Source organism: Mesoplodon densirostris, chromosome 7 (genome assembly GCF_025265405.1).
Source record: "Mesoplodon densirostris isolate mMesDen1 chromosome 7, mMesDen1 primary haplotype, whole genome shotgun sequence".
In the NCBI taxonomy this organism is placed as follows: domain Eukaryota; kingdom Metazoa; phylum Chordata; class Mammalia; order Artiodactyla; family Ziphiidae; genus Mesoplodon; species Mesoplodon densirostris.
The window spans coordinates 7,030,638-7,058,020 of NC_082667.1; the positions used below are offsets into that span (position 1 = coordinate 7,030,638).

General features: G+C 57.6%; 2 protein-coding genes across 8 annotated transcripts; both read right to left on the reverse strand.

Moving 5' to 3' along the window:
* Positions 1–754: 754 nt before the first annotated feature.
* On the reverse strand, positions 755–8,057 carry RAB1B (RAB1B, member RAS oncogene family). Its single transcript, XM_060104335.1, has 6 exons — positions 7,943–8,057; positions 6,226–6,298; positions 5,839–5,934; positions 5,630–5,725; positions 2,315–2,446; positions 755–2,222 (listed from the first exon to the last, which is right to left on the reverse strand). The coding sequence occupies exons 1-6, from the start codon at positions 7,954–7,956 to the stop codon at positions 2,028–2,030; spliced, it is 606 nt and encodes a 201-aa protein (XP_059960318.1). The 5' UTR covers positions 7,957–8,057; the 3' UTR covers positions 755–2,027.
* A 763-nt stretch (positions 8,058–8,820) lies between these two features.
* KLC2 (kinesin light chain 2) lies at positions 8,821–18,461 on the reverse strand. Of its 7 annotated transcripts, none has more exons than XM_060105670.1 (16): positions 18,370–18,461; positions 17,265–17,503; positions 14,692–14,922; positions 14,497–14,566; positions 13,618–13,840; positions 12,877–12,964; positions 12,681–12,782; positions 12,410–12,583; positions 12,206–12,305; positions 11,577–11,626; positions 11,402–11,469; positions 10,860–10,968; positions 10,599–10,757; positions 10,398–10,522; positions 10,122–10,179; positions 8,821–9,793 (listed from the first exon to the last, which is right to left on the reverse strand). In XM_060105670.1, the coding sequence occupies exons 2-16, from the start codon at positions 17,490–17,492 to the stop codon at positions 9,710–9,712; spliced, it is 1,869 nt and encodes a 622-aa protein (XP_059961653.1). In that variant the 5' UTR covers positions 17,493–17,503; positions 18,370–18,461; the 3' UTR covers positions 8,821–9,709. The 7 variants fall into 7 exon arrangements, with proteins under 7 accessions (XP_059961653.1, XP_059961648.1, XP_059961649.1 ...); XM_060105665.1 differs by having other exon boundaries at positions 17,265–17,539; XM_060105666.1 differs by lacking the exon at positions 18,370–18,461 and adding an exon at positions 18,226–18,332 and having other exon boundaries at positions 17,265–17,539.
* Between the last annotated feature and the right edge of the window lie 8,922 nt (positions 18,462–27,383).

Below are 27,383 nucleotides of genomic sequence, written 5' to 3' on the forward strand. Positions count from 1 at the left end.
CTCGCTCTCCAGCCCGCGAAGCCGGCGGGGCGGAGCCGGGGGCGGGGCCGCCGTGCGAGCAGCCTCGGGCGGGCGGGGCTGGGTCTCTGCGCGCCCCTCCGCCAGCGCGGCCAGGGCGCCACCCCCGCCCCAACCTCAGGGACACGTAAGCATGGGCGCACATCCCTGGCATAACCCCCCACCCCCACCCCCACGTCACACAACAAGCCCACCACTGCCACACTCGGTCCACTCGGACGGGTGCCCGCACCTCTGCCCTCATTCGCCGGCCACGGAGGTCGGACCGAGGTCTTAAAGTGCAAAGCACTTGTAACCGACCGAGGGGTCAGAGACACCTGGCTTGAACCCAGAAAAAGCCGGGAGAGGAGGCTGAACCAGGGGGCCGAAGGGGACGCGGGCCGGACCCAGCGGGGCACAAGGTCTGCGGCCCAACTCCCCATCCCGGACCCGCCTGTGTGGGTGTTGGCGGCGGCGGCGGCGGCGGCGGCGGCGGCGGCTCACCAGGTGCTCACTGACGGCCGCCAGCCGCCCTCCCGGCCGGCCAGAACCGTGTTGGGCCCGTGGGGACAGACCACAGAAGCACAAGCAGGCAGCTCTCCTGGCTTCAGGAAATGGGTCAAGGCCTTTCAACAGCAACCCTAGGTCACACAGCCCAAGCCAGGACCCCTGTGCAGCCCACCAAGACCAGGGCTCCAGTTCCTTCCCCGCCACCCAAAGGCAGCTCCCACCACAGACCACACTCGGCCACCACAACTTCCTTGCAAAAACCCTCGGCTCACCCGAGGGCCAGTGGAAATTTATTTATTTTTTTGTCCTTTCCGTCTTTCCCCAAGTGGCTTTTCCTTGCAAAATGCCTGACATGACACCAGAGGGGAACCTGGGAGTTGGGAGGGCACCCCAAGGGGCGGCCCAGGGACTTAAATACAAGCTGGAGGGGAGGGCACAGGTGGGACAGGCAAGAGACAGCACAAGGGACATGGCTTCTCAGGTAGAGATCAAAGGTTTGTTTTTCTGCAGGAAGAAGGTGTGTCAGAGGCAGGGGGCTAGCATCCTGGGTGGGAGGCAGTTAAGTGGAGAGGCCCCCCCCCACCCTGGGTTGCACCCACATTCCCAGAGAAGTAGCGACAGGGGATGAGGATCCGCCCTCATAGGCTCCAAGGGACGGAAGGGGGAGAATAAGCCAGATGTGCTGCCTCAGGGAGAGGGAGGAGGTGCTGGCGGAGTGAGGGTTAAGGCTGGTGCCCAGCCTCTGGCACGGTGGGCCTCCCGCCTCCGCCTGCCTTGGGGACAAAGGGGCACGGTGGGCAGGCAGCACACGGGCCTGGCTCTGGCAGGGCAGGGAGTGGCAGGAGCAGGCTCCCTCTGGGCTCAAGACACAGGCCCAGCGCGGCTGCCCACCCACCTGCCCTAGATGTGCTCAGACCCCACCGCAGCTGGACGGCTCGAGCTGTGAGTGTGTGTGTCGGCGGGGGAGGCAGGGAGGAGAGGAAAGTGGGCTGCTGGGCCCCTGTGGCCCCATGCCCGTCCTGAGGTCCAGCCCAGGGCCCTGCATTCCAGGGCCCTGGATCCCCTGGTCCCATTCCTGGCCCCAGGTGCTGACTGCAGCCAGGGGCAGTAGAGGCCAGGGAGGCCCTCAGCTCTTGGGGAAGGGGGGTGCGCAGGGGAGGGGAGGAGGACGAGTAAGGAGAGAAACCCACTGCAGCATACACGGGGGGCAGGGGGAGGGAGACAGAGGAGAGTCCTCGTCCCAAAGGTGTGTGGTGGGGTATCTTTTAAAGTCACCCAGAGGCAGCAGCAGAGCAAGCCCACACCCTCACCCCAGCCAAAGGTCCTGGGTGTCCTCCCTTGGGGGCCCTGACAGAACCGGGGCTCAGGGCGGCAGGCAGACAGGCCAGAGGGAGATGGGGAGCCCAGGACACCCCAAAGCCACAGATTCAAATGCCCCGGGAGAGGGAAGTACCTCCTGCCCCCTCCAGGGGCATCATCTGGAGAAGGTGCCACCTCCGGTCCCACCCCACGAGCCCCTCCTAGCAACAGCCGCCACCAGCCTGCTTCACGGGGGTGCTGTCAATCTTGAGGTTGGGCCGCTCACCCCCTGAGGCTGCCCCAGGCCCCATCCGCTTTTTGATCTCAGCAGCCATGGTCATGAACGCCTGCTCGACATTGGTAGCGTTCTTGGCACTCGTCTCCAGGAAGGGGATGCCCAGAGAATCTGCAAACTCCTGATAAGGGGAGAGGAGGAAAGAGAAGGGGAGAGAAGGTGAGGGGCGGCAGGCCCCAGCCCCCCCGGGCGGCCTGGCCCAGGCCTGCTCACCTTGGCTGTGGTATTATCCACCACCTTCTTGGTGGTGAGGTCGCTCTTGTTGCCCACCAGGAGCTTATTGACATTCTCGCTGGCATAGCGGTCGATCTCCTGTAGCCACTGCTTCACGTTGGCATAGGATTCCTAGAGGGACCAGATCAAAAATTATTTTGCTCCCACCTCCCGCCCCTATGCCAGGCCTGAGAACAGGGGTTTTGAGGGGAAGATGGCTGTCCTGGGCTCCTGAGAAAGGCAGGCGCCCTGGGTTCAGGGACCCAGAGGAAGCTCCTCCAGGCTTAGCGCTCCTTCCTGCCCTCCTCTGTCTGAGACCCCAAGAGCCAGGCCCAGCAGAGCCCCGGCTGTCCACCAACAGCCCCGACACCTCAACAGCTTAGACCAAGGGCCAGCCAGCTCTGCTTCCTGCAGCTGCTCGTGTTTCCCCAAGACACAGAAAAGGCCTAACCACGTGGAGGGAGCAAATGGCATCAGGAGAGAGGCCAGAGGGAAGACAGAAACAAAGGAGAACAGGTTAGTGAGAATTAGAGTCCCCACAGTGGCCTTAAAATCCCTTTAAGGTTTGAAACCTTGGAGCCCAGTGGTAGATGGAGGATCCTCACAGAGGAGACCCTGGCCTACGGGAGAGATAGGTATCCTGGGAACAGGGCCTGACATTCGTCCTACTTCTGGCACCGACAGCCTCTGCGCTCGGCCTGGCTCTCCCGGCAGCTTGCTGCGCCCCACCCCCGACGCCTGGCACACCGACAAAGGACAGAACTTTTAGGAATATGCTTGAGCTAGAGCCGCTTTCCCTTCTTAGGAGCCAGAGGTCTGGTGATATCACACTGGGTTCAAACGTACACCTCCTGCCATGTCCCAGGCGAGGCCCTGTGCTGGGCACTGGGTTCAAATAATGGAATCATGCCTGGGCCCTGCCCTAAAGCACTCAGGGGACAATGGAGGACTAGACTACGGCACACACAATGGCAAGACAGGGCGACCAAGCGCTGCAGGGATAGAAGGCAGGAGCTGGTGGAGCTCCAGGATCATCTCTGCCTGGGGAGATGACAGCCGATCTACACCTGCAGGGACGAACTACCCCCGTGTGGGTGCCAGTGGAGGGACGGGGAAAGGTGCAAGGGGAGGAGAAGACATACGCCGGGTCATGGGATGGGATGGGTGGGGCGTGCTGCCTTTGGGGAGGAGGAAAAGCTAAAAGCGGCTGGGACACAGGCCCTGAGCAGCGAAGGAGAGGGAGAGAAAGCAGGCCCAAGCAGGGAGGGTCTTAGCCTGGCCAAATCTTAGATAACCAGGAGCCAGTAGAGGTTTTCTTAGGAAGGGAGCAGCAAGAGCACACCTGTGTTCTGGGAAGATAGTCCTGGCAGGAGTGCAGAGGCCAGATCAGACCGGCAAGGAGACGGAGACCAACTGGGAGACGGTTGGCATAATCCAGGGCAGAGAAGATGTGCCCTGAGCCAGGGAATGAGGCAGGCAAGAGCACAGGACTGAGAGTCAGACCACCCTGGGTTAGGCCCCACCTCTGCCACTTATTGTATGATCCTAGATATGTCACTTGGCTTCTCTGAACCTCAGTTTCCTCACTTCTGTAAAACAGTACCTCCTGGTGGGGCTGTTGTGAGCATGGGATAATGAATGCAGGCTTGTCTCATAACAAGCGCTTAATTAGCAAGAGCTGCCATTATCCTCATCACTGCTATTATTACGAGGGAACGGATCTGGGAGAGATGATGGGGGAGAACAGAGGGGCCCAGGGACTGACAGGATAGGGGAGGGAAGAGTTTTCTGGTCAGGCCAACAGGGACTCTGTTATAAAGATGAGGATGCAGAAGCCAGTTCAAGAAGAGATGGGGAGACCAGCACCAGACAAGCTGAGTTCTGCAGATGGTCTGGAGCTCTGCAAATGGCCTAAAGGCGGTCTAGAGGCAGGAAAGGATGTGCTGGGAAGCAAAGAACCCTGGGTTCAAAACACGGGCTTTGCCTTTCCTGACTGTGAAGCCATGGGCAGGTAACTCAACATACGTCTAAGTGTGTTTCCTCATCTGGAAAAGAGGGATGCCACCACTGAGTTCACTGGGTTATATACTGTGAACATGAGAATTAACACAGACAAAAAATGCCAGCAGAATGCAGGACACAGGAGGAGATCCACAGTGATAGCTCTTTAGTTGTAGAAATCACAAAACAAGAAGCCAAACCACAAGGTGGCCAGAATTGTGCAGGGAGAGTCAGGAGGCGGCTTGGGGCAATCAAGAAGCACAGAATCTGGGGCTATAGCGGGGCAGGATACGACAGACCAGTAAGAAGTCACTGAAAAGAGAATCTGCTGCAGCAGGAGGTGGCAGAGCTTGAGACAGTAACTTTTTCAAAGAGAGGGAAGAGAACAGAGTTAAAAGCCATGAGAGATCAATCAGGGCAAAAACTGAAATGAAGTCACAAGTTTTGGCAGTTAGAGGTCCTTGGTGACCTCTGTCTGAGTGGAGCAAAGTTAACCCACAGCTTGTTGTCCAGGAGGCATCATGAGTCTCTGGTGAGCTGAACAACCCAGCTGCCCCTCAGAGCAGGGACTCCTCCTGCACTGGGGCTGATACAAGTATCTCCATGTCCCCACGGCCTGACCCCCATGAAGCAACAAAGTTTAAAAAAAAACAAAGCGGGTAGAATCAGTAGGCCTGGGCTTTCTGTCTCTGCCACTTAACTAGCTGCAGGGCCTAAGAAAGTCCTATCACCCTGACCCATTTCTTCATCTGTAAAATGGGAATATAACACACACCTCTTTGGAGTGTTACAAGCATCAAAGGGCTGTGACAGAACCTGTGAACTCTAACGCGTGACAGGACTGTTTCCCGCTGTTAACACCACCACTGATGCCAATGACACAAGACCAACGCTGCCACAGCAGACACAGGGCTCCCAGAACTCTGCTCACACTGGGCCCAGAGTGCAGGGCTCCCTCACTTCCTTGTGTAAGGCCCTCCAATCGCTTCTCCACAGTGTCTTTACCCAGGAGGCCACGGGCCCAGCACAGCAACCAAGCAGCTGACTAACCCCCCCACAAAAGACAGGTGCCTGGAAGGTCTAGAATAAAGTGGCAAGTCTGACAGGGAGGTGAGGCCTGGTTCTACCAAGGCCCTGCAGCGGGGCCTGGGGAGGATCCAGGTCTGCAGCTATTTCCCTCCTTGTAAAATGAGTCTGAGAACAGTCTCCTTTTCGGGCAGCATGAGAAAGAGAGGACGGGAACAGTAAAAAGCAGCAAAAGCCAAAGACCTGAGGCTGAGGAGGCAAAGTGGGGGATGGTGAGCCCAGGAGTACCTGGTCGGTGACATCGTACACCACGATGATGCCGTGAGCCCCCCGGTAGTAGCTGGAAGTGATGGTCCGGAACCGTTCCTGACCAGCTGTGTCCCACTACAAGACAGCAGGAGAGAGGGGCAGGTCAGCCCTGGGCTCCATGCCCAGGGCCCCTCCCCTCCCAAGAGAGATGTCTCTGCACCAGAGATTCTGGGAGGAGCAACACTCACGATCTGAAGTTTGATGGTTTTGCCATCCAGCTCAATGGTTCGGATCTTGAAGTCCACCCCGATGGTGCTGATGTAGCTCTCTGTGTATGTGTCATCCTGAAGATCAGGGACCAGTGAAATGGCCTGAGTGAACAGGTCTGAGGCTCATCTGGAAAACCTCCCTCCAGTGTCCTGCCCCAGATGAGCTCCTAACTGCTGAGCCCCAGTTCTCAGCACCCCAACTTGCCAGCCCTATGCCCCTGTTCAGTCAGATATGTTGCTGGCAAGTCCTGCACCTTCATCCTTGGTCTCCCAGGTCTTGCAACCACTATACTCTGGGTTGCCCCCATCTCCCTCCGGCCACCAGCCAGGACCCCAGATGGATGGTATGGGAAGCTTCTTACTTACAGCAAACCGCAAGAGCAGGCAGGACTTGCCCACGCCCGAGTCACCAATCAAAAGCAGCTTAAATAGGTAGTCACTGGAGAGAAAGGATGGGAAGGTGTGAAGGAAGGCAGGGAGCCCACCCGCCATTATCCTGGAGTCAAAACTATAGCATTCTCCCACACTGTGAGGTGTGCCTTGGATTAGAGTATTAAAGCACTCACAAGATCCTCCCACAAGTCCTGGGATGGGGAGGGCTGACCACTCCCCATAACAGAGCTGGCCCAAAGGGGTGCATCTGAATTCCCACTTTACAGAGAAGGAAACGGAGACACAGAGAGGGACGTGACTTGCCAAGGATCACACCAGTTAGGTGACAGAGCTGGGTATCCTACCCTGATTCCTGACAGACTCCATGGTTTTGGGTCCAGTAGGGGCTATTTAGGGAAACCCTCCTACACTGCCCTGTGCCGTACCTGACGTGGCAGGGGAGGCCCCAGAAGTGGAAGCCAGGGCCCAGCCTAGAACTTAACTGAATACCTATGTAAAGAGCCTGGTATGAAACCTCCAAAAAGAGATGGTTAACAAGCGGCAATGATAATAGCAGTTAAAACGTATCCAGTTCCTACTTGTGCCTGGCCTTGTGCTAAGTACTTCAAATGCATCATCTCATTTAAGCCTCACAACAGTCCAATGAAGTGAGTGCCGGTTATTCCCAACTAATGAAGAAACCAGAGGCCAGAGAAGGGAAGCGACTTGCCCTAAGTTACACAGCTGTTAACTTTAATACTGGAAACCATGTTCAGACTCCAAAGTCTCTGTGAAAGCCTGTTGGTTCCCTTCTCTGTTACCCCTTATAATCCAGCTCAGAGCTTCACCCTTCCCCAAGGAAATCTGAGGCCAGGATCTGGAGGAGAAAAAGGAAGTGGCAAAAGAGGAAGAAGATAACTGACACTAAGGGAAAGCTGTCGATGAGAAGTCGGGGCAGAGATGTGGGCCACCTACCCGTAGCGGGAGTGACCAAGAAGTGAGGAAAGCTTGAGAAACAAAGAATCCCACTGGAACGGAGAAAGCAAATGCCACATTCATCTAAACTTCTTCGGCAGGGTGACGGCGAAGGGAAGGGGTGTGACGGCGCAAAGGTGAGGGGAGGGCGGGAAGGGACCAGCCTCTGGGAGCGGCAGGGCATTTTGATCCAGGTAAAGGGCAAAGCGGCAGCCCCGGAGGGAAGAACCTGCGGAAAAGCTACCCAGCGGGCCAGCCCCCAGGAACCGGATTCCGGGAGGACTGGAGAGCAGAATGTACGACCTGACCTAAAGGGCCCGAATCTGGACCGAGACCAGAAACTCTGGGAGTGGGCTCCACAATGCCAGGACCGTCGTCAGCACCCAGACCGCTACTCTCAGGCAGCAGGTGGGGAAACTGAGGCCTGGAAAGACCGGGGCTGCGGGGTCACCTGACCGACAAGGCCTGCTAGTGCCGGTGCCTCGGGATCCAAGTGGTGCCCCTCGGGGTCGCAGTCTCCGGGCCCGGGTGCAAGAACTCGGGGCGTCGAGCCGGGGTTCTGGGGCCCTCGGGGGAGGGGCAGAACCCGGATGTGAGGGGGGGGAAGTCAGCGGAAGAGGGACCCGGATGTGGGGGCGCCGCGCAGTCCTGACCCGGGCCGGACAACCCCGGTAAGCGTACAGCCCCGTACTCGGGATCGAGGCTGCGCCGGACGGCGCGGGCGGGGCGCACTCACTATTCGGGGTTCATGGCGGCAGCGGCGGCCCGCTCGGTCGCTCCCAGTCGGCTCTGCTCCGCCTCCCGTTTCAAGATGGTGGCCGCTCCGCCCCAGAGGCCCCGCCTGCGAAGCGCAGGCGCAAACACTCCGGAGTGGGACCTCGTCGCGTGGCTTCTTGGAACTTGTAGTCTCCTTACGTTGTGCAACTCACCCCGCCCCCCGCTGCGCAGGCGTAATCCTAGCCCACGCCCCACCATCGCCGCGCGTTGCCTTCTGGAGCTTGTAGTTCGCTCCCTAGAAGTACCTGGGCTTGAGGACCGCGCTCGGGAGCCTGCCAGCATCCCGGCGTTAGATCCTCAGTTTAGTGCTGGCGCTGACACGTTTCACGTCTGTCCGACAGAGGCATTCATCCTTACACTCCCCGCAGCATTAGTAAAAGTTCATTTATCCAGGGTTCTTCGTGTGCTGGCGCTCCTAACTCCCAGCAGAAAACCCAGGAAGAAGGTGTCACCCACATTTTATAGATGAAGAAATCGAGCCTCGGTAACTCGCTCAAGGTCAAACAGCCTGGTAAGGGGCAAAGCTCGATCAAAGCCCGTGGTCTCCAGAATCTCAGAGATGAAGGTTGTTAGAAAAAAATCCTGAATCTGTGGGGCTCCGAACAATTCCGGGATAGGAGAAGCCTATTTGGGTTGCAGCTGCGCGGGACCAGACGTGAGCGAGACACACACACACACACACACACTCGCAGCCTCTCCTGTGAGCGAGACACACACACACACACACACACACACACACACACACACACACACTCGCAGCCTCTCCTGTCCCCACCCCCAATGTAGAGACGTAGAGACGCTAGGAGCCCTCGGGCTCCGCCCCAAAACAAGCCCAGCTCAGAGTCAAACCGTCTTTATTTCTACAGCAACATTTGAAAATAGAGAGCGACCGCCTCACCTCCCAACTGGGGCAGCCCCTCCTGCCACAGGGGTCCGTCACTGCCCCTAGCAAGAAGCTGCAGGCGTGGGAGGAGGAGTGGCAGGATGGCTCTACGGGCGGTGCCCGGGGCGGGGTCAGGCCGAGCCTGGACAGGCCGGGCGGGAGGGGCAGTGCATAAGACCAGGCTGCAGGGCAGAGCCCGGCGGTGAGAGGACGGACAGGGGGTGGGCTCTCCGTCCTGGGACACGGGGCAGGGCGCACCATTCAGAGGCCGGGAGGAAAGCGAGAATGCCCAGGGAACCTTTGGGGAGGCACCGCCCCTGAGATGTGGAGCCTGGGAGATACCACCGCGCGGAATGGGGGTGATTAAGGCCTGGGCGGTACCACTAAAGAAAGGTGGGGGTGAGGAGAGGCCGGATAGTACCAAGGACCGAGGGGAGGAGTGCGGCCAATAACTTATTTCTCTATATACAGAAGCAACGGCCGGGGGAGGGCAGGGTGCTGAAGGGACGGCAGGTGCTTAGTGTTCTTGGATTTGGGGTCTGCGGAGGGGGGGCCACTGAGCCTCTCTCTACCTTTGGAGACCCTGGCCAGCCCCTCCGCTGGCCCTGAACCTAGGGAAGAGGGGGCCCTGCTGGAAGGAATAAATAAGGGGTAGAGCTGGAGTGGGCAGGCCCAGCCTCCAGGGCTCAGGCTGAGATGCAAGGGAGGAGGTTACCCTGAGATTGAACAGAAAAGACAGGGGTTCTTGGGAGAGACAGGAGGGGCAAGCAGCAGGCCCATGCGCAGGGCTGGGGTGGGGATGGTGCCGGGTGGAGGCTCTGGCGACCGGCTGCCCCTTCAGGATTAGCCCACAAGGGAGCTCCGTCGGGAGAGGTCCATGGAGCTGGAGCTGAGGGTGCGGCTATCAGAGAGGCCTGTGCCTCCAGGCTGTGGGCAGAGGGGCAGGTGGCTCAGCCCCGTGCTGCTGCCAGTGCGCGCTTCCCTGGCCCGAAGGGGCCTGACTAGTCAGAGTCCCTGGGGTCCTGACACTCCCACCCACCTCCACAGTTACTGTGCTGCCACTGGCTGCCCACAGGCGGGAGCTGAGGTTCCCTCATTTGTCTCCCCAGGGTCCAGCCCAAAGCCAGGCCTGGGATGGAGACAGCAAGTGTGGCTGGATGAAGAGACATGCCTGAGAAGCTCGGCAAGTACACAGGACATGCAGGCCTGGGGCCGGGGCCTCAGCTGCCCAGTGCCCACAACTATCCACCCGTACCTGGACTGGCTCTTCCACACTTTTGTTGAGGAAGTTGAGGGAACTGGCCCGCTTCATCCTGAGGGGAAAGGGCATTCAGGATTTGCCCACGGTGGAACTGGGGGAGGATGGGGGAAGGGGTCAGCTTGGGGCAGGGGAGGGAGGCTGATGGGAAGGGAGATTGGTGGTGGGTGGAGCTTGAGCGAGACAGGGGGTTCACCCTGGGTCTGAAGTTCAGCTGGGGTTGGTAGGTTGTGGGGTGGGTTCTCGAGAGGCTCACCAGGGTGGACGGCTCACCTGGGGTTTGGGGGCTCCTGGGGGCCACCACCCTGCAGCTTCTTCACCAGCATCTCACTGCTGCGCCTCAGGGCATCTCGGAGCTTCCCGAAGGAGCCACTGCGCCGCAAGGAGCCGCTGCCGTCCTGTGGGGCAGACGGGTTCGTCTCTGTGCCACGCCGGCTACACAGCCTCCTGGCCCAGTCCAGCCCCTAGACTCACCCCGCTCCACTCGGCTGCAGGCCCTGCCTCCTCGAGGTCAGCCTCAGACCGAGCCCCGGCACCCGCGGGCACGTCTCGGCTGCCACGGCGGTCTCCGCGCCCACCGCTGCCGTCTTTCAGCAGCTCCACCACCTTGGTCTGGCTTGCAGGGTCCAGGCCCTGAGGGAGGGTGGGTGCATCAGGCGGAGCAACGGGCCCTGACTGGATCACACACAGGGCCACGCAGGTCCCTGCCCACACCCCTGGTGCCTGTTGCCCTACCAGCTTGCGGCTGCGGCTGGCGCAGTCCTCCAGCGTGTGCGCGGCCTCTAGCTTGCCCTGGCGCCGGTACAGGGCCCCCAAGCTGCGCAGTGTGGTGTTGACCGTGGGGCTGCGGATGGGAGAGCGGGACGGTCTCCAGCTCCGTGTTCCCCAGGAGCCAGGGCCCATCCTGACACCCAGCCCACGCTGGCCCTGAGGAACCATCCAGCCGACCGAAATCGAGCCTTTCCTGTGTGTCAGGCCCTGTGCTAGGTCCGCCTGGATTCCCCTGTTTTGGGGAATCACCTGAGGGCCCTAGGTGGGATGTTGCCACCAGGACTAAAAGCTGGGAAACCCCGGAGAGATAATCAGGCTGTCCTGGGACAGAAAGCCTTCTTGGGACAGGTGGCCTGTGACCTGGGCCTTGAAAGATGAGCTGACAGAGAGGAGGTGTGCGTTCTGGGGCTGAGCAGTATGGAGTGTGGAGCCTGGCCCCGGCCCCCACCCAGGATGCAGCTTCCCAGCTCTCTGCTAGCCCAGCAGTGCCCCCCCACTGTCCTCACCTGTCTACTTTACAGGCCTTGTACCAGCTGCCATATTCCCCATAGGGGGTGCTGTCCCGGCGCTTATCCTGGGGGAGAGATAAGCGGAAGGTGGGAGAAGGCCCTCCCCTCTACACACCTCCACCCTCATCCTCCCTCCACAGACATCTGCCCCGGCCCTGCCCCACAGAGCTACCTTGCTCTCCTCCCGTTCCTCTGCGTGCATCCAGATGGGCTTGTTGTCCCCTGGAGGGAGAGAGGGGGCTGTCACCAGCCTCTCATGTGGGCCTCTCCTGGCTGGGCTGGACACATGACTGGGGTCTGGGGGGAGGTCAGGGGTACTCAAGAAGGACCAGGGTTGGGCTTCACTGAATGAATGAATCAACAAGAAACAGACCCAAAACATGACTGATGCTCCTCTGGAACAGAGATGCCTGTGGCACAGGCCTGTGCTTGAGGGGCCTGTGACTGGGGGGTGGGGGGAGCACACCCTTACAAACCTCAGGCCCACGGTGCGAGACGATGCTAGGCCTGAATGACAGGCCGGGCTGAGGGGTCCCAGAGCAGGAAGTGACGGACCATGAATTGCCCAGTGGAGAAAGGGGAAGAGGCTCTGGGCCGAGGGCACGGGTATGCAAAGGGAGGGCATTGCACGCGTACAACCTCCCACGGGGCTGTGAGTTGGGTGTGTGTGCTCACGTGTGCACACAAGTGGCTGCGGACCAGCCAGACCCTAGGCGTGAGGCCTGCCGGGCTGAGGTATTCGTCCTAGATGCTGACGGCTGAGCGGGCCTGCGAGCTGGGGCACACAGCAGCCATGCTCACCGCTGACAGAGCCGAACTCCTTCTCGTGAGCGCGGGTGAGGATCTCCTTGTACAGGGTCTCTGCATCCTGGTACTTGCCCTGTTTCAGGTAGCAGGAGGCCTGGAGGGGCAGGGCCCAGAGGGTGAGCAGGATGCAAGGAGTTGCGCCTTTTCCTCTCCTCCCTCCCCCTCCCCCCTCCTCCAGCCCCCTCTAGCCCAGGACACCAGGTTGTTCTTGGTCTTGGCCACGTTGGGGTCGTCAGGCCCAAGGCGTGTGGCGTAGATCTCCAGTGCCCGCCGGTAGTAGTATTCCACCTCCTCGGCTTTGCCCTGGTTCTGGCACAGCAGGGCCAGGTTGCTCAGCTGCTTGGCCACGTCTGGATGAAACTTGCCCAGGACCTGAGACAGGAGCGGGAGCCGGTGGCTGGGCCCGGGGCCGGCCTACGTCCCCCGTCTGCCCAGCCCACCTGGCCTGCCCAGCCCTGCCCGCTCCCACCTTCTCCCGGATCTCCAGTGCCCGCTTGCAGAGGGGCTCAGCCTCCTTGTACTTGCCCCGCTTGCCGTACAGGACTGCCAGGTTGTTCAGTGTCGCGGCCACCTAGGGGGTGGGAGAGTGGAGGCTCCATGACCCGGGACCTGGGAGCTGGGGGGGGGGGAGGGGAAGCCCCCACCTCCCACCCAGCCTCACTCACAGCTGGGTGGTCCTTGCCCAGTGTCTTCTCGCGGATGGCCAGGGCATCATTGAGCAGGTGGGCAGCCTCCTTGTACTTGTTTTGGTCCCTGGGGGCAGGTGGGAGCATGATGAGGGTTATCCTCCAGCCCAAGGCCCTCCTCCTAGTGGCCCAAGATCCCTGTGGTCACTCTTCCTATACTTACTAATGAGTGAGCATGATGGGGTGTGACCCAGAGCGTGGGGAGACGTGGTCAGGCCCTGCTCTCTGGCTTGGGGGGCTTTGTGCAGGAAGGGCGTGCAGTGCTGGGGTACAAGCCAGACTCCCCCAGATCCCACCCTCACTGCCCCATGCCCAGTGCACCTTGTCCTCTGTTCCCCAGGGCCTCTGCTCATGGTGGCCTTTCTGCCAAGGAGACCTTCTCCGACCCTCTTGTGCTCTGGGCAAACTCAACTTTCACCAAAGGCCCTCCTCAAGCCTTGATGCCTGGAGAAGGTGTGCCCCCGGAGCCCTCGTGTGCCGTCCCCTCCCTGGTTATGTCCAAACCTTTGTCCACCACCAGACTGAGGCATATTCATGTCTGTAGCTCAGGCACCCTGTGGGCTTGGCCCTCTCCAGGGACAAGATCCTTCTTTCTCTGTCACCCAACTGCCTGGTGGAACCCGAGTGCTGGCCCACTGCAGTCCCTGAGGATTTGTGACCCGGGCTGGAGCCTTCAGGAAGAATGCTCCCATGGGTGACCGAAGCCGGAGGAGCCCTCACCGATAGACCAGCGCCAGGATGTTCAGCATGGTGGCCACGTCAGGGTGGTCGTGGCCTGACGTCTTCTCCAGGTCCTCGAGGGCCTGCTTGCAGAGTGGCACGGCCACCTCATAGCGGCCCTGAGAGGCGTACTGGATCACCAGATTGTGCAGGGTGCGGAGCCGTGCTGGGATTTCATAGCCCCCGTGCTGGGCAGCCACGTCTCCTCCTCCAGGGCTGGGGGCTGCAAAGCCAAGGACGAGAGGTCAGATGTACCAAGTGCCCCCTGAGCTGGGCCGGCACATGCCAGCCATACCTTTGACCGACCTCACACGTGGCCCTGGGCAAGTCACCATTAGCTCTCAGTTTCCCCATCTGTAGAGTGGGTCTAGTCACCCCACAAGAAGAGTGGGCAGAGTCCCAGCTCCGGTGCTTCAAGCTGTGTGTCCCAGAGCAAGTCGCCTAACCCCCGAGCCTCAGCCTCTTCACGTGCAGAAGAGAGGCTCTGATACACAGGCCACACGGTCAGCAAGGCCAGTACTGGCCCGGGGACCAGCACTGTGCATGCGTCCCCTTTTATCCCTCAGAGGGGGCTCAGAGAGGAAAGAAACTCTACCAGTGGTCACAGAGCAAATGGAGGCACAGCAGGGCTCGTGCCCAGGCCAGACCGCTCCAAAGCTCTGAACTGTGATGCCTGCTTCTCACAGAACTTGGGAGACGAGAGAAGCAACATGTAAAACCCGCCTTTTAAGCTCTAATGCTGGGATGTTATAATCAGAAACGAGGCAGGAAAGAACACGGCAGCCACTCAGACCTTGTTTTCCGTGACCTCTGGGTCCCAAGGACCAGGAGTTCACACAGCCTTCCTTTCCCGCCCCCAGAGCCAGCCACCCCCTGCACCTGCGTTCTGCTCCTCCTCACTGGGGAACAGGTCATCCAGAGAGTCTTTGGGGACGTCCCCCTTCTCCTCCTGGGGAGGAAGATGGGACGGGCGTCAGGAAAGGAGGCGGCCCAGGGGTCGGCGGGCCTGCTCCCTGCTGCCCCTCCCTGCCCCCAGGTGCCCCCACCCCGCCCGGTGGCCGTGGTAGGGCTTACGCTGGTGGAGGCGTCCTCGTCCAGCTTGCGGATCTGGCTCATGAACAGCAAGTGCTGCTTCTCCTCCTCGAGCTGGGCCACGGCCTGCTCGCTGCGCTGCAGCTTCTGCTGCGTCCCTGCCAGCTCCTCCCGCAGCCACTGGTTCTCCTGCACCAGGCGCCGCACCTGAGCCCGCAGCTTCTGCTTCTCCGACTCTACAGCCCCCAGGTGGCTCGACAGCGCCAAGATCACCTGCGCAGCCAGCCGGAACGGAGGTCAGAGCCCTGCTGACGCCCCAGCCTGGGCCCCAGAGAAGAGCCAGGCCCGGAGGAGCCGCAGGGCTGAGGGCCCCGAAGTTCTCCTCTCACCAAGGGAGTTTTGCCCCAGGGCCCCAAACAGACCAACATAGCCTGAGACCTGAAACCAGGAGGCTTGGGGATTCCTAAGTCCTTCCTTCTGGGGTCAGGAGCCCTGGGCTCCCAGGCTGGCTGTGCTGGACTCTGAAATAGACCATCCCCTTTCCTGGGCCTCCAGCTGGTCCTCCACATTGATGGTCCAGTTCCCACCTTGTTGGGTTGCTCGGATCATTAAGAGCGCCAGCTGGGGTGCTGCCCGTTTCCCGAGCCGTCCACTCGTTCCCTGTCTCTCCTAGGAGTTGTACTCAAGCCCTGTAGCCAGAGCCACTATACCGCTGCCCCTGGCCCAGGGCTAGCGCTTTCCCAAAGACCTTGATAGACGACTGAAGGGCTACCGAAAGACCCCATCCTGACTTCTGCCAAGGGGCCAGGGCAGCCCCTGTCCTCCTGCAGCTCCCAGGGAGGGGAGGGGGTGTGTGTCCTAAACCCCCAGTGTCTGGAAAACCACAGGGGCAGGTAAGGGGATCCAGAGGCCTCAGCCTCCGCCCCCATCCCTCTCCCCAAACTCCACGACTCTTTTCCTGAGCTTCCAGGCTCTTCCCGCCTTGGGGCCTTGCCTCGACTCTACCCTTTCTCCGTCCTTCATGGTCAGGGTCATTTCTGCAGTGAAGCCTCTTATGCTCTCAGCCCCCGGAAAGCACGGCACCTCCCCCACCTCCATGCCATCCTGTTGTCCATCTGTGCCTGTATACACTGGGAGGGGGCCGTGTGTGTTCACCTCCGCACCTGGCAGTCAGCCGGCCGAGGAGTGAATGCCCGACATATTGCCCTCCCAGAGAGCCAGGCAGTCTGGGACGCCGTGCTTTCTAGTTGATTAGCAAACGCCTAAGTGACAGGTGTTTTCACAACCACTAGCTATTTTAAAAAAATATCCTAAACAGCCTGGAAGTATTTACAGCAGATGGCACGATCCCTATTTTAAAAACAAGGTGATACCACCTGCCCAGGATTCACAGAGCCAGGCAGTGACTCAGCCAAGATCTGAGTGGGCCAAGACTCTCTGCCCGAGAGTCTACTCCTTGTACACCCCAGCACCTCCTGGATAGCTCCGTCTGCATGTCATCCTGGCAGCCCCAACTTAAGAGGGCCCACACAGAACTCCTGACCCATCCAGGCTCTCTCCTCCTCTTAATTTCCTCAAACCACAAACCTGGGACTTTCCCTGCCCCTCTCTGTCTCCTTTAGTCCATCCCCAAGCCCTACTGGACCTACTTCCAGAACGTCTAGGACTGACCCCCTTTTTACTACCCTCATGGCCCAACCCACCATTTCTCATTGGAATTCTAGCAGTGGCTTCCTAACACCTGCTACCTCCTTCCACCCTGACCCACAATTGTTCATTCTCCACCCCTCAGCCAGAGAGAGTTTTTGAAACCTAAGCCAGACTGTGTCCCTTTACTGCTTAAACCCTCCAAAGGCTTCCTGATTTCCTGAGAATAAAACCCAAACTAATAAGGCGCAGCATGATCTAGTCCCCGCCTTCTCTGCAGGCCTTTTCTGTCCCTCTTTTTCCTCATGAAGCTCCAGTTAAACAGGTCTCTCAGTTCTCCCTCCACAACAAGATCTTTTCCACTTCAGGACCTTTGTACATGCATCCTCTCACTTTCCTCCTTTCTCTGGAGGCTGGTTCATTCCTTTCCTCAGGTCTTGATTTAAATATCATTTCCTCAGAAGTCTTGCTTGACCAATAGCTAAGGCTATCACAAGATCTTGTTTTTTTCTTTGGAAAACTTATCATAATATTGAATAAATATATGTGTATTTCTGACTCTCTTCCTATTGGACTAGGGCAGGGATCTCATCTGTCTTGTTGGACCTGTAGCCCTGGCACCTAACACATTGCCAGGCACATAGTAGGCACTTGATAACTTACCTGTTAACAAATGAATAGAAGAATGAATGGGGGGATCTTTAAGGATTTCCTCTGTTTTTTTTAGGCCATGCAGTCTCTGCTACCTAGCAGAGAAGCCAGATGATCAGGCCCTCCTGGGGCCAGGCACGGCCGGTGTCTCCAGAGCCCATCCATTTCCTCAACAGATATTTACTGGGATCCTACCATGAGGCTCCAGGGGACAGATTCTTCCTTCCCTTCTGATTCTGTTACCACATTGCCAGGATTCCTCTGGAAGGCTCCACCCCTCCCATGACCTCCCTCCTCAGCACCCCAGACCAGCCTACCTGGGCCTCCCCCAGCCCCAGTTCGATGGCCTCCAGGGAGCGGCGCAGGAGGACACAGCGCTCCTGTGAGCCGGGCTCTGCCTCACCAGCTTCATGAGCGACGAGGGGAGCGAGAAGGGCACGATGCTCCCCGCGCAGGGTTTCTAGCCCTTGGATAACGGCCTTGGTGCCCAGCACGATCTCATCCTGGCTCAGCTTCTCCTCCCGAGGAAGCACCATCGTGGCCATGGCCGTGCCGCCTGTGAAGGCGAGAGGGCGGGCAGGGGGTGCCGGGCCTGGGGCCACGCCGCCGTCCGCCCCGGATTAGGTAAACACCTAGGGTCCCCGGACGCCTGGGTCCCCGGGGTGCCCTGTCCCCCAGGCAGCAGACCGCACCGTGCCCGCGCTCGGCCTACAGGGGGCGCGCCCGGCTCGTCTTGGCCCGGGAGACGCAATGCGGTGCGACCGGCGAGGCTGGACCCGGATTCGGCCCAGACCACTGGCTCAGGCCGGCTTAGGCGACCCAGTCTCGGGGCTTCCCTGGAGACTCCCTTAGCCAGAGCAGGGCGCGCCAGAGGATGGACCTACGGGGATCTTGGGGGGTTCACTCCCGTGCGGAGACACCGTCCCTCTGGGAGATCCGGCCCCAGCCCCCCTCGGGCAGCCCCCTTCCCAACAGGCTGGCCGAGCCACAGAGCCCCTCCTCCTGGGCAGCTCGACCCTGGGGAGACCCTTCCCCTAAGGAGCTGAGATCTCGGGTTCTTCGTCCCCCCCTCCCCCCAGGCCGCGCTCCATAGGCCAGCACGACATCCTGCGGACCCCTCCCCTGAAAAGGCCGAGCTCCTGCCCCCGGCCACCCAGGACCGCGCCCCCTCCCCGCGGGCTGGCCGGGCCCTCTCACAGGCCGCGCCCAAGACGACCCCTCCCCTAGGCCGACCCAGAGCCCCCCCTCTCCCGGCCCGATCGGCCCGCGTGGACCTGCGTCTCCCGCTCGGGCCCGCCTCCCGCTCCAGCTCCGGCTCCCGCCCCGCTTCACCCGGACCAGCAGCCGTGAGCAAATCCCACCGCCTCCATCCCGCCGGCCTTCCCAGAAGTCCCTGCGCCGCCTTAAAGGTGAAGCCCGTACCTTGGCGGCGTCGGAGGGGGCTAAACACTCTTCTCGGCCCGCTGGCTGCCTTAAAGGAGCACGCCGGCTGGGCCCACTCCAGGCAAGGGGAAGGGATCCGGGGGCGTGGCCTTCGGGGATGGGGCGTGGTCATTGAGGCGCCGGGCGTGGGCTTGCCCGAAGCTTAGGTTCATAGCGGCCACCTCCCACTCTCCTGCGGCCTCGGATTCCTCCGCTGTAACCCGCCCCGAGGCCACAGCGGTGTGGACAGCCTGGGGAGGATGTGCACAGCCTGGGGAGGATGTGCACCTGAACTTGCCCTGTACCGCTGCCAGAGAGGGCGGCGGAAGAAACTGGGGCCCAGGGAAAAGGCCCGGCCTCCTCAGAGTCCAGAAAGAGACAGTTGACATTTATTGACATTTATTGAGGTAGTTGCCACTTTCTGAGCGCTTACTGTGTGCGGGGCGCTTGGATGCCTTAAGTGCGATGACACATTTAATGCTTGCAAAGACCGGATAAAGCGGGCACTGCTATTATCCCAATCTCGCGGATCTGACCCCAGGCTCATTTGTCTCTGGAGAGTGGTTATGCCCCACCCAAATCCTTCGGAGCTGTCCTTGTCCCAGTAGGGGATTCTCGGCATCTTAGGGCTGCTTCTTGGTAGGAAAGGACGGAGGCTTCCGGCCGTGAGGGAGAAAAGGATGGCAAGGGGCAGTTGGGCATCGGCCGAAACAGACTCGTGACCCTGTGGGTGAGCACCACCACAGACTCTGTGGGCCAGATGATCAGGACAAGGTGATGATGACGTCATCTCCTCCCAGAGCCCTTCCCTGATTCCCCACCCCCTATGTAGAGCAGCCCTCCAGCCCATTTCAAGCACACATTTAATTCCCTCTGTAGCATTTACTCCTTCTAACATTTTCCTTGTCAGTTTCTGTCTCCTCCCTAGAATGCAGGCCAAGATCTGCCTGTCTTGTTCACTCTCAGAGTAGCTCTTGGCTACCACATAGCAGCACTCAGTAAATGCTGTTTATTTTAAAAGGCAGAAGGGCGCACCTGTTGGCCCAGGTTTGGGGCTGGTGCGGTGCAGCCCTGGGTTGCTGGCTACCTTAGCTCTACCAGCACTGCTTCTAGGTCGACATCCCAGTGGGTAACAGCAGGATAACCACCCTGAGAGACACCACCTGCCAAGCAAGCCCTGGCACTGGTATCCAGGGGCCTGGGGTGTTCCTCATGAGTCAGGGTGGGTTCAGACTCAGACTGTACCCAGTTCAGTGTCCTTGTGGATGTGAGAATCCCCTCGGCATGATCTCTGACAGAGAGATGGTCCGGCACCCCGCCAGCTCAAGTATGTCCTGTGACAGGGAGCCCACTACATTCTGCTGTGAGATGGCTCTGAAAGTTAGCAAGCTTTTCCTTAGCCCCCAGAGGACCTGCCCACAGTGCCTGCCCACACCAAACTGAAGCTCTGTCCTCAGGAAGGACAGTCTGCTCCCTTTGGCCAAAGCAGCTATTTGGAGACAGTGATGGTGCCCCATACAGTGTTCCCCCTGCCTGGGCTGACAATCTGGGTCCCTTCACCCACTCCTGTGCAGTTTCTGACCCTTCCCCCTCCCGATTTCTCTTTTCTGGGTGTGGCTTAGCATGTCAGTCCAGACACTACTCCGAATGTGGTGCTCAGCCCAGGGCGCAGGGATCCAGACAGGGAGTGAACTGCACAGATCACAGAGGGATAGTCCCCCCCTAAGGAGCACACCACCTGTCCACCGTGAAGCTGAAAGTCAGGTTGACTTTGACAGCCACGGTACGGTGTCTGCTCAGGGTAAGCTTGTCAGCTAAAACCCTAGATTGCGTGCATCCCACTTATATCCAGCCAGGTTCTTCTGCCGATTCTGTGCTTCTGCCAGTGATATTTCCCCAGGGATTTTTTTTTTAATTTTTTGGCCGCACCACACAGCATGTGGGCTCTTAGTTCCCCCGCCAGGGGTCAAACTGCACCCCCTGCATTGGAAGCTCGGAGTCTTAACCACTGGAAGGTCAGGGAAGTCCCTCCCAGTGATTTTTTTTTTTTTTGGTGGTACGTGGGCCTCTCACTGTTGTGGCCTCTCCCGTTGTGGAGCACAGGCTCCGGACGCGCAGTCTCAGCAGCCATGGCTCATGGGCCCAGCCACTCCGTGGCACGTGGGATCTTCCCAGACCGGGGCACGAACCCGTGTCCCCTGCATCGGCAGGCGGACTCTCAACCACTGTGCCACCAGGGAAGCCCCCTCCCAGTGATTTTTAAAGACAGTTGATACATTCACATGATGCAACATTCAAAAGGCATATACAAGTTACAGTGAAAGGTAGCTCTTTCTCACTGACCACTGTCCTCAGTCATGCAGCTGCCTTCCCCCAAGCACCTGCTGTTACCAGTTTCTTGTGTTTGCCGATTACCTTGTTTGCCTCAGTCCAGAGCTTGTGTTTATCTTTGTTAGTTTCATCGGGTCAGTTTTCATCCAGGACCCTAAAGGCTGGAGTCTTTTGCATTCGAGGTCTTTAGCCTACACAGCGGCCCTATCTCCCACAGTTGCACTGGCTGCGGTGTGATAAGCCTGCCTTTGTGCAAACAGACTCCATCATACCACGAATGCACACCCAGCTCGCTGTCAAGTTCATGGGGAGGAAATGGAATCTGGAGCCCAGGGCACCTTTGCTCTTCTTAACAAGGCTAGGTTTCAGAACCTCTTGGGAAGGAACTTTGTTAGAAGGCTCTCCTAGAGATTGGGATTCAGTAGTGCCAGAGTGGGTCCTGGGCATCTCTTATTATTTTGAAACTTCAGCGGTGTCCATGATGTGCTCCCTGGGTTGAAAGCCAATGCTTCAATGTCCTTGTTTTACAAGTACGGAAAGTGAGGCCCAAAGAGGGGAAGGCGGCTGCACGAGGTGACCACTGTGCCCTTCTCCAATCCAGAGTCCACATCATTTTGTCCCAGTGTATAAGGGAGACTGACCCCATAGAGTAGAGGTCAAGAGGACCGAGGTCATGTTGCTTGTTCACAGCCACACGAAGCACAGACGCACGCACCCTCAACACACAGCCTCAGGCAGGTTCACCCAGGGGCACTGAATGCCCATGTGCCACACTCACACCCCCACGTGCATGGGTTTACAGGCCCACGTACATGCATGCACACCACACATACTCGGGCACAAACACAAAGCCTGAGCTTTCTAACATTGTGTTTTCTCTCCATCTAATAACGGAGCACATTCCTTTTATCACCTTTTTTCAGGTAAACGGAGAGAACATTTTTCAATCTCCCTTTATGACTTTTGCTGGGTTCCTGTTCCAGCTTTTCTGCTAGCCTTAGGCTTCTGTGGTTTCTTTGTGGTTCTCTTTAGGCATCTGGCCCTGCTTCTCCCTGTGTGCCACGCAGAGGGAAGGCTGGGCCTTCCCTGCCGGGTTCTCAGGCTCTTATCTTGCTTTCAGTTCGTAACCTTGCATGTGTTCAATCTTTTTAGCCACTCGGCTTTTTATCTTGTCTCTGAGGATTACGCTGTTCTCTCCCAAGGGAAGGGACTGTTACCTCACCCTGCTCTGTTCCCCACTACCCGACCCCCCGCCCTGCAGCTGCTGGTCTGGTGCCAGGCTGCTGATGGGTGCTCCGTTAATGGAGAAGAAAGGAAGGAGTCCATGCCCAATGGTGATTCTTACGCCATTTTCCACGGAGCTCATCAGCTTGCCTCCTCCTGTCCCTTGTCTGCGGAAGTTGTTCTTGCAACTTTCAACATTGTTTTCTCCCTGAAAATCACTCCTACTGCTCCCACCCCTTCCCCTTGGACCCTTGGAAGCACTGAAATCTGCTTTCTTTTTTTTTTTTTTTTTTTTTTTTTGCGGTATGCGGGCCTCTCACTGTTGTGGCCTCCCCCGTTGCGGAGCACAGGCTCCGGACGCGCAGGCTCCAGACGCGCAGGCTCAGCGGCCATGGCTCACGGGCCCAGCCGCTCCGCGGCATATGGGATCCTCCCAGACCGGGGCACGAACCCGTATCCCCTGCATCGGCAGGCGGACTCTCAACCACTTGCGCCACCAGGGAGGCCCCATGAAATCTGCTTTCTTAAGTCAATCTTTTCCCTTTGGCTAGCTTCCTGCCTTTTCTTTGAAGTGGTGGTGGGGGTGGGCGCTTTTCCCAAGCATATCATCCCCCTTGAAACATCAGCAGGTCGGGATGTCCCTGGCGGTCCAGTGGTTAAGACTCCGTGCTTCCACTGCAGGGGCCACGGGTTCGACCCCTGGTCGGGGAACTAAGATCCTGCATGCTGCATGGCACAGCCAAGAAAAAGAGAAACATCAGCAGGTTCACCCACAAGCGCTCAAGATTGGAGGTTCCTTAAAGACCATGTCTCATGCAACCCCTCCTCCGTGACCATGACGGGCAGCTCACCAATTCCTGAGGAGCTGTTTCACCTTGAACACAAGGTACCAGTTTTGGTTCTGGTTGCCAGTTTTTCTGCCACTGAGCTAAGAATCAAGTCTGCTCAGAGCTCCCTGAGAGGCTTTTGGTTCCTGTCCTGGCAGCCATGGGGCAAATCTGCACCCTCTCTTCCTTGTGGCCTCCCAGCCAGACTGGAAGGGTCCATGTCCTGCTTAGCGGGAGGGCACACAGGCTTTGGGGGCAGACTCAGCTGTGTCCAGAGCTGCGTTTCTCTGTTTGCTGGCTGGGGAGCTTTAGGCATGCGCTGCAACTTCATCTGTTTCCTCATCTGTAAAATGAGGTTCCTGATACCTACCTTGTTGGGTCCTCAGGAGAACAGAATAAAGTAGCAGAGTTAAGACCTTAACATTATGCCCTCTACATAACAGACACTATTACTAGTAGTTATTATCATTAGTATCATCAAGTTTACTATTTGGCAGACCCTGTGCTAGTGAATGGAGAGTGGGGAGAAAATACATGAAATATAGGGCAGTCTCCGCTTAGGGTGTCGTTGGAGGGAAAACACATTCAGATCGAAAGTGAGGAACAGATGAGGCAGCAAATAGGCGAGAGTCTGAAGATGACGAGTGCTGAGAAGTCTGGTGCTGGCAGGAGGTGCCCTGCGTGGTCAGGACAGAGGGAGCGCAGCCCGGCCAGGACCCATCTCACCGTCTCCCTGAGATCGGCCCTTCCCCACGCTAAGGGTGCTCAAATCTCCATCCAGCCCGGAGAACTCCCCTGCACTCCATCCAGACCTACATGTTCAACTCCACCTCTGAATAGCACACGCCCACCTTGCCCTAAACCCACCATCTCCCACCCAAATCTCCACCAGGGATGTTCCACCATCAGCCCGTTCATCCAGCAGACGGCCAGTCCCCATCCTCGACTCTCTCTCCTTTGACCCAGTTTTCTAACCAGCCACCTACACCTCGATTCTGCCTCTTAAATAGGACTCAAGTCTCCATTTTCCTCCACCTCCCCTTCTACCCTTACCTTAGTCTATGACTTCATCGCATCTTTTCTAAATTGCTGCCACACCCTTCGAACTCCTCCGGTTTTCACTTTTCATCCTTATTTCCTCCAACATGTTGTAGCAAGGTGATCTTTCTAAATTCTATCATCTTGGGGACTTCCCTGATGGCGCAGTGGTTAAGACTCCGTGCTCCCAATGCAGGGGGCCCGGGTTCGAACCCTGGTCAGGGAACTAGATCCCACAAGCATGCCGCAACTAAGAGTTTGCGTGCCACAACTAAGGAGCCCGCCTGCCGCAACTAAGGAGCTGGCGAGCCACAACTAAGGAGCCCTCGAGCCACAGCTAAAGGAGCCTGCCTGCTGCAACTAAGGACCCGGCGCAACCTAAATAAATAAAAATAAATAAATTCTGTCATCTCATTTTTCTGCCTAACACCCTTTATTGGCCCCTACGGATCTCACGATAAATTACACAGTCCTTGCTCTGGCTCAGCCTAGTAACAATAATATCCACAAGGCTCCTCAGTGCTCTGGCCACTTCCTTTCTCTTCTGCCCCATCACTCTCCATTGCTTTCAGCCCCACTAAAGCACGTGTGAGTCTCAGAATAGGCCAGACTCTGTCTTATCTCTAGTTTTGCTATTTCCTGCACCAGAACACCTGTCATGTCGGTCGTCGTTTCCTTTGAGACATCTTCTTGTACACCCCTTCCCAGGCTGGCTTAGCTGCCCCTCCTGTGTGCTCCCAAGCAAACTTTCATGCTCTGTGGCAATTGTCTATTTGTCTGTCTCCCCTGCGAGGCTCAGAGTTTCCGTATAGGTATAGGTAAAGACCCAGCCCTAGATTCATCCGTGTGTCATCATACCTAGGACAGGAACTGGCCCACGGTAGGAACTTAATACATGTAGGACAGATGGAGGGTTGGCAAGTTGGGATCTGAGCAGGGCCTTGAGAGATGGCCTGGAGTCCGATGACCTGGGTTAGAAATCTGGCTCCTTCTTGGCCACTCTGAGTGTGTCAGACAAGTGACTTTCCCCCTTGCTCATTCCTTTATCTGGCCTTTGAGCATTTGCCTTGTGCCAGAGTGATGGGGGCTGGGGACACAGCAATGAGGCAGCCTGAGTCCCTGCCCTCCCTGAAGCTCTCCTTCTAACATGGTACAGACGTTTATTGCAGGTGACAGTGGACGTCCCGACTGGAGAAAGGGCCGAGGTAGAGACTAACAGTGGGGTTTGGGGCAGAGCAGTTGGGAAGACCTCTCTGAGGAGGTGACGTGCAGGCTACGCCCTAAAGGAAAAGGGGACACTCAGCAGGCCAGGGAGAGCGTATAAGGTGGAGAGAGGAGGAGGGAGCTGATTACTGTAAGTTCAGGTGTGGCCTGAGGGTGGTGAGCACTGGGGGGGCAGGGGGGGCAAAGCTACTCAAAGTGAAATTAGAGAGGTGGGGTGGGGAGACCGTGCAGGCTGAAGGACCGTGGGGTTGGGCAGCTGTATTCAAAGGCATTAGAAAGCCACTCACTGAAGGCCTCTAGCAAGGGAGTGAGGCGCTTGGGAGGCAGAATGCACAGGAGTTGCCAAGATGACAGAGGCTGGCTCATTGGTTTCTGGCTTGAGTAATAATAGGATGGATGCTGGTGCTACTTACTAAGACGGGGGAGGAGTGAGGGACATGGAGGGTTCTGTATTGGCCACATGAGGTTCAAGATGCCTGGGTGTATTCAAGTCAAGTAAATGGTTAGAAATGAGAGTTGAGAATTGGGAGGCGAGGCTCTCTGACCTTTGGCATCCTCCTTGGTAAAAAGGAAATATCAGCTGAATCAATTTCCTAGGGCTGCTCTAAGAATTCAGTGAAATAAACCACGGGAAGCACTCAGCAGCAGCCTGGCTAAAAGAAAATTTGTCCGTAGTGACCGTGACAGGGCGATTTCTGCCCTTAGTCCTTGGACACAGCAGTGGGGGATGAAAGTTCAGTTGCTGAACACATTGACCTGAAATCTGCAGTACAGAATCCCAAGTAATGAAGAGAAAACTCCTCACTCCCTAAGTGTGGGCTGTGCTTGGTAACTTCCTTCTGAAGAGCACGGTTTGGAAAGAGGGTGACACCTGACTAGTCAAATGATCAAGGTTAGCATCATCGGGGATATCGTGCCGATGGCATGTACCCTTGGCATGACGTGCTGAAAAATCCCAGTCGAGGGGCATCCTACAAAATGCCTGACCAAGACTCCTCCAAACTGTCAAGGTCACCCCAAATAGGGAAAGTCTGAGAGAATGTCATAGCCCCAAGTACTAGGCGTAGTGTGGTATCCTGGATGGGATTCTGGAATGGAGAAAAGACATTAGGGAAAAACTAAGGAATCTGAGTCAAATGTGGACTTGAGTTAATCATCATCATTAGTTATGATAAATGTACATGCCAACGGAACACATACACAATAGAGGAAACTGGGTGAGGGGTACACAGCAACTCTTGGTTCTATCTTTGCAACTTTTCTGTAAGTCTAAAACTATTCTAAAATAAAAAGTTTATTTATGTATCTATTTATATGGGCCACGCCAGGCGGCTTGTGGGACCCTAGTTCCCCGACCAGGGATTGAACCCAGGCCCTCAGCAGTGAAAGTGCGGAGTCCTAACCACTGGACCTCCAGGGAGTTCTCCAAGAGTTTATTTAAATAAAAAATAAAACCTGGGGGCTTCCCTGGCGGTGCAGTGGTTAAGTATCCGCCTGCCAATGCAGGGGACGCAGGTTCGAGCCCTGGTCTGGGAAGATCCCACATGCCACGGAGCACCTAAGCCCGTGTGCACCACAACTACTGAAGCCCACGCTCTAGAGCCCATGAGCCACAACTACTGAGCCCGTGTGCCGCAAGTACTGAAGCCCGCACGCTCTAGAGCCTGTGCTCTGCAACAAGAGAAGCCACCGCAATGAGAAGCCTGCACACCCCAACGAAGAGTAGCCCCTGCTCGCAGCAACTAGAGAAAGCCCGCGCGCAGCACCGAAGACCCAGTGCAGCCCAAAATAAATAAATAAATAAATAAACAGATAGATAAATTTATTAAAAAAATAAAACCAGTCCGGAGTTGGTGTGCAGATCAGATAGCGGGTCCTCTACCTTCTGCACCAAAATGCCACCCCTTTGCCTTTAAAGAACATTTCTGTTCTGGTGGCCCCATGGGCGGCTCTGCTCTGGCCTGGCCCCTGGTGAGCCGTCTTGGGGCACATCTTCCACCAGAGCTGCCTTGCCTTTGGAATCCTGGAAACCATTCCTGAACAACCCTCTATCTCCTCTTTGCTCAGAGTAAGAGTCTATGTTGCTGCTCCACGCCTACGAGAAAACTCAGGTGTCCTTTGGGGCTGAGGCCTTGAAGGGTCTGAGCAGCAACTGTGGATGAGGAGTCCCATCCATTCCAGCAGCGCAAAGGCTTTTCATTCATTCTGTCAGCAAATATGTATTTGTTCACCTATGATGAGCCAGGCAGTATCCTGGGTGCCAAGGATAGAGCAGAAAAAAAAAAAAAGTTCCTGTTTTCTTGGAGCTTACGTTCTGGTGGGGAGAGACAAATAATTAAATGCCAAGGAGTGAGAAATGCTAATAAGAAA

Excerpts from the sequence above, each read along its gene's own strand:
- KLC2 (XM_060105670.1), bottom strand. The coding sequence starts at position 17,492 with ATGGCCACGATGGTGCTTCCTCGGGAGGAGAAGCTGAGCCAGGATGAG. Across the intron at positions 12,306-12,409 it reads CCAAGACCAAGAACAACCTG|GCCTCCTGCTACCTGAAACA; the intron begins GTGTCCTGGGCT and ends CTGCCCCTCCAG. Across the intron at positions 10,523-10,598 it reads CTGCAGCCGAGTGGAGCGGG|GACGGCAGCGGCTCCTTGCG; the intron begins GTGAGTCTAGGG and ends TCTGCCCCACAG.
- RAB1B (XM_060104335.1), bottom strand. Across the intron at positions 5,935-6,225 it reads GCCTGCTCTTGCGGTTTGCT|GATGACACATACACAGAGAG; the intron begins GTAAGTAAGAAG and ends CCTGATCTTCAG. Across the intron at positions 5,726-5,838 it reads AAACCATCAAACTTCAGATC|TGGGACACAGCTGGTCAGGA; the intron begins GTGAGTGTTGCT and ends GCTGTCTTGTAG.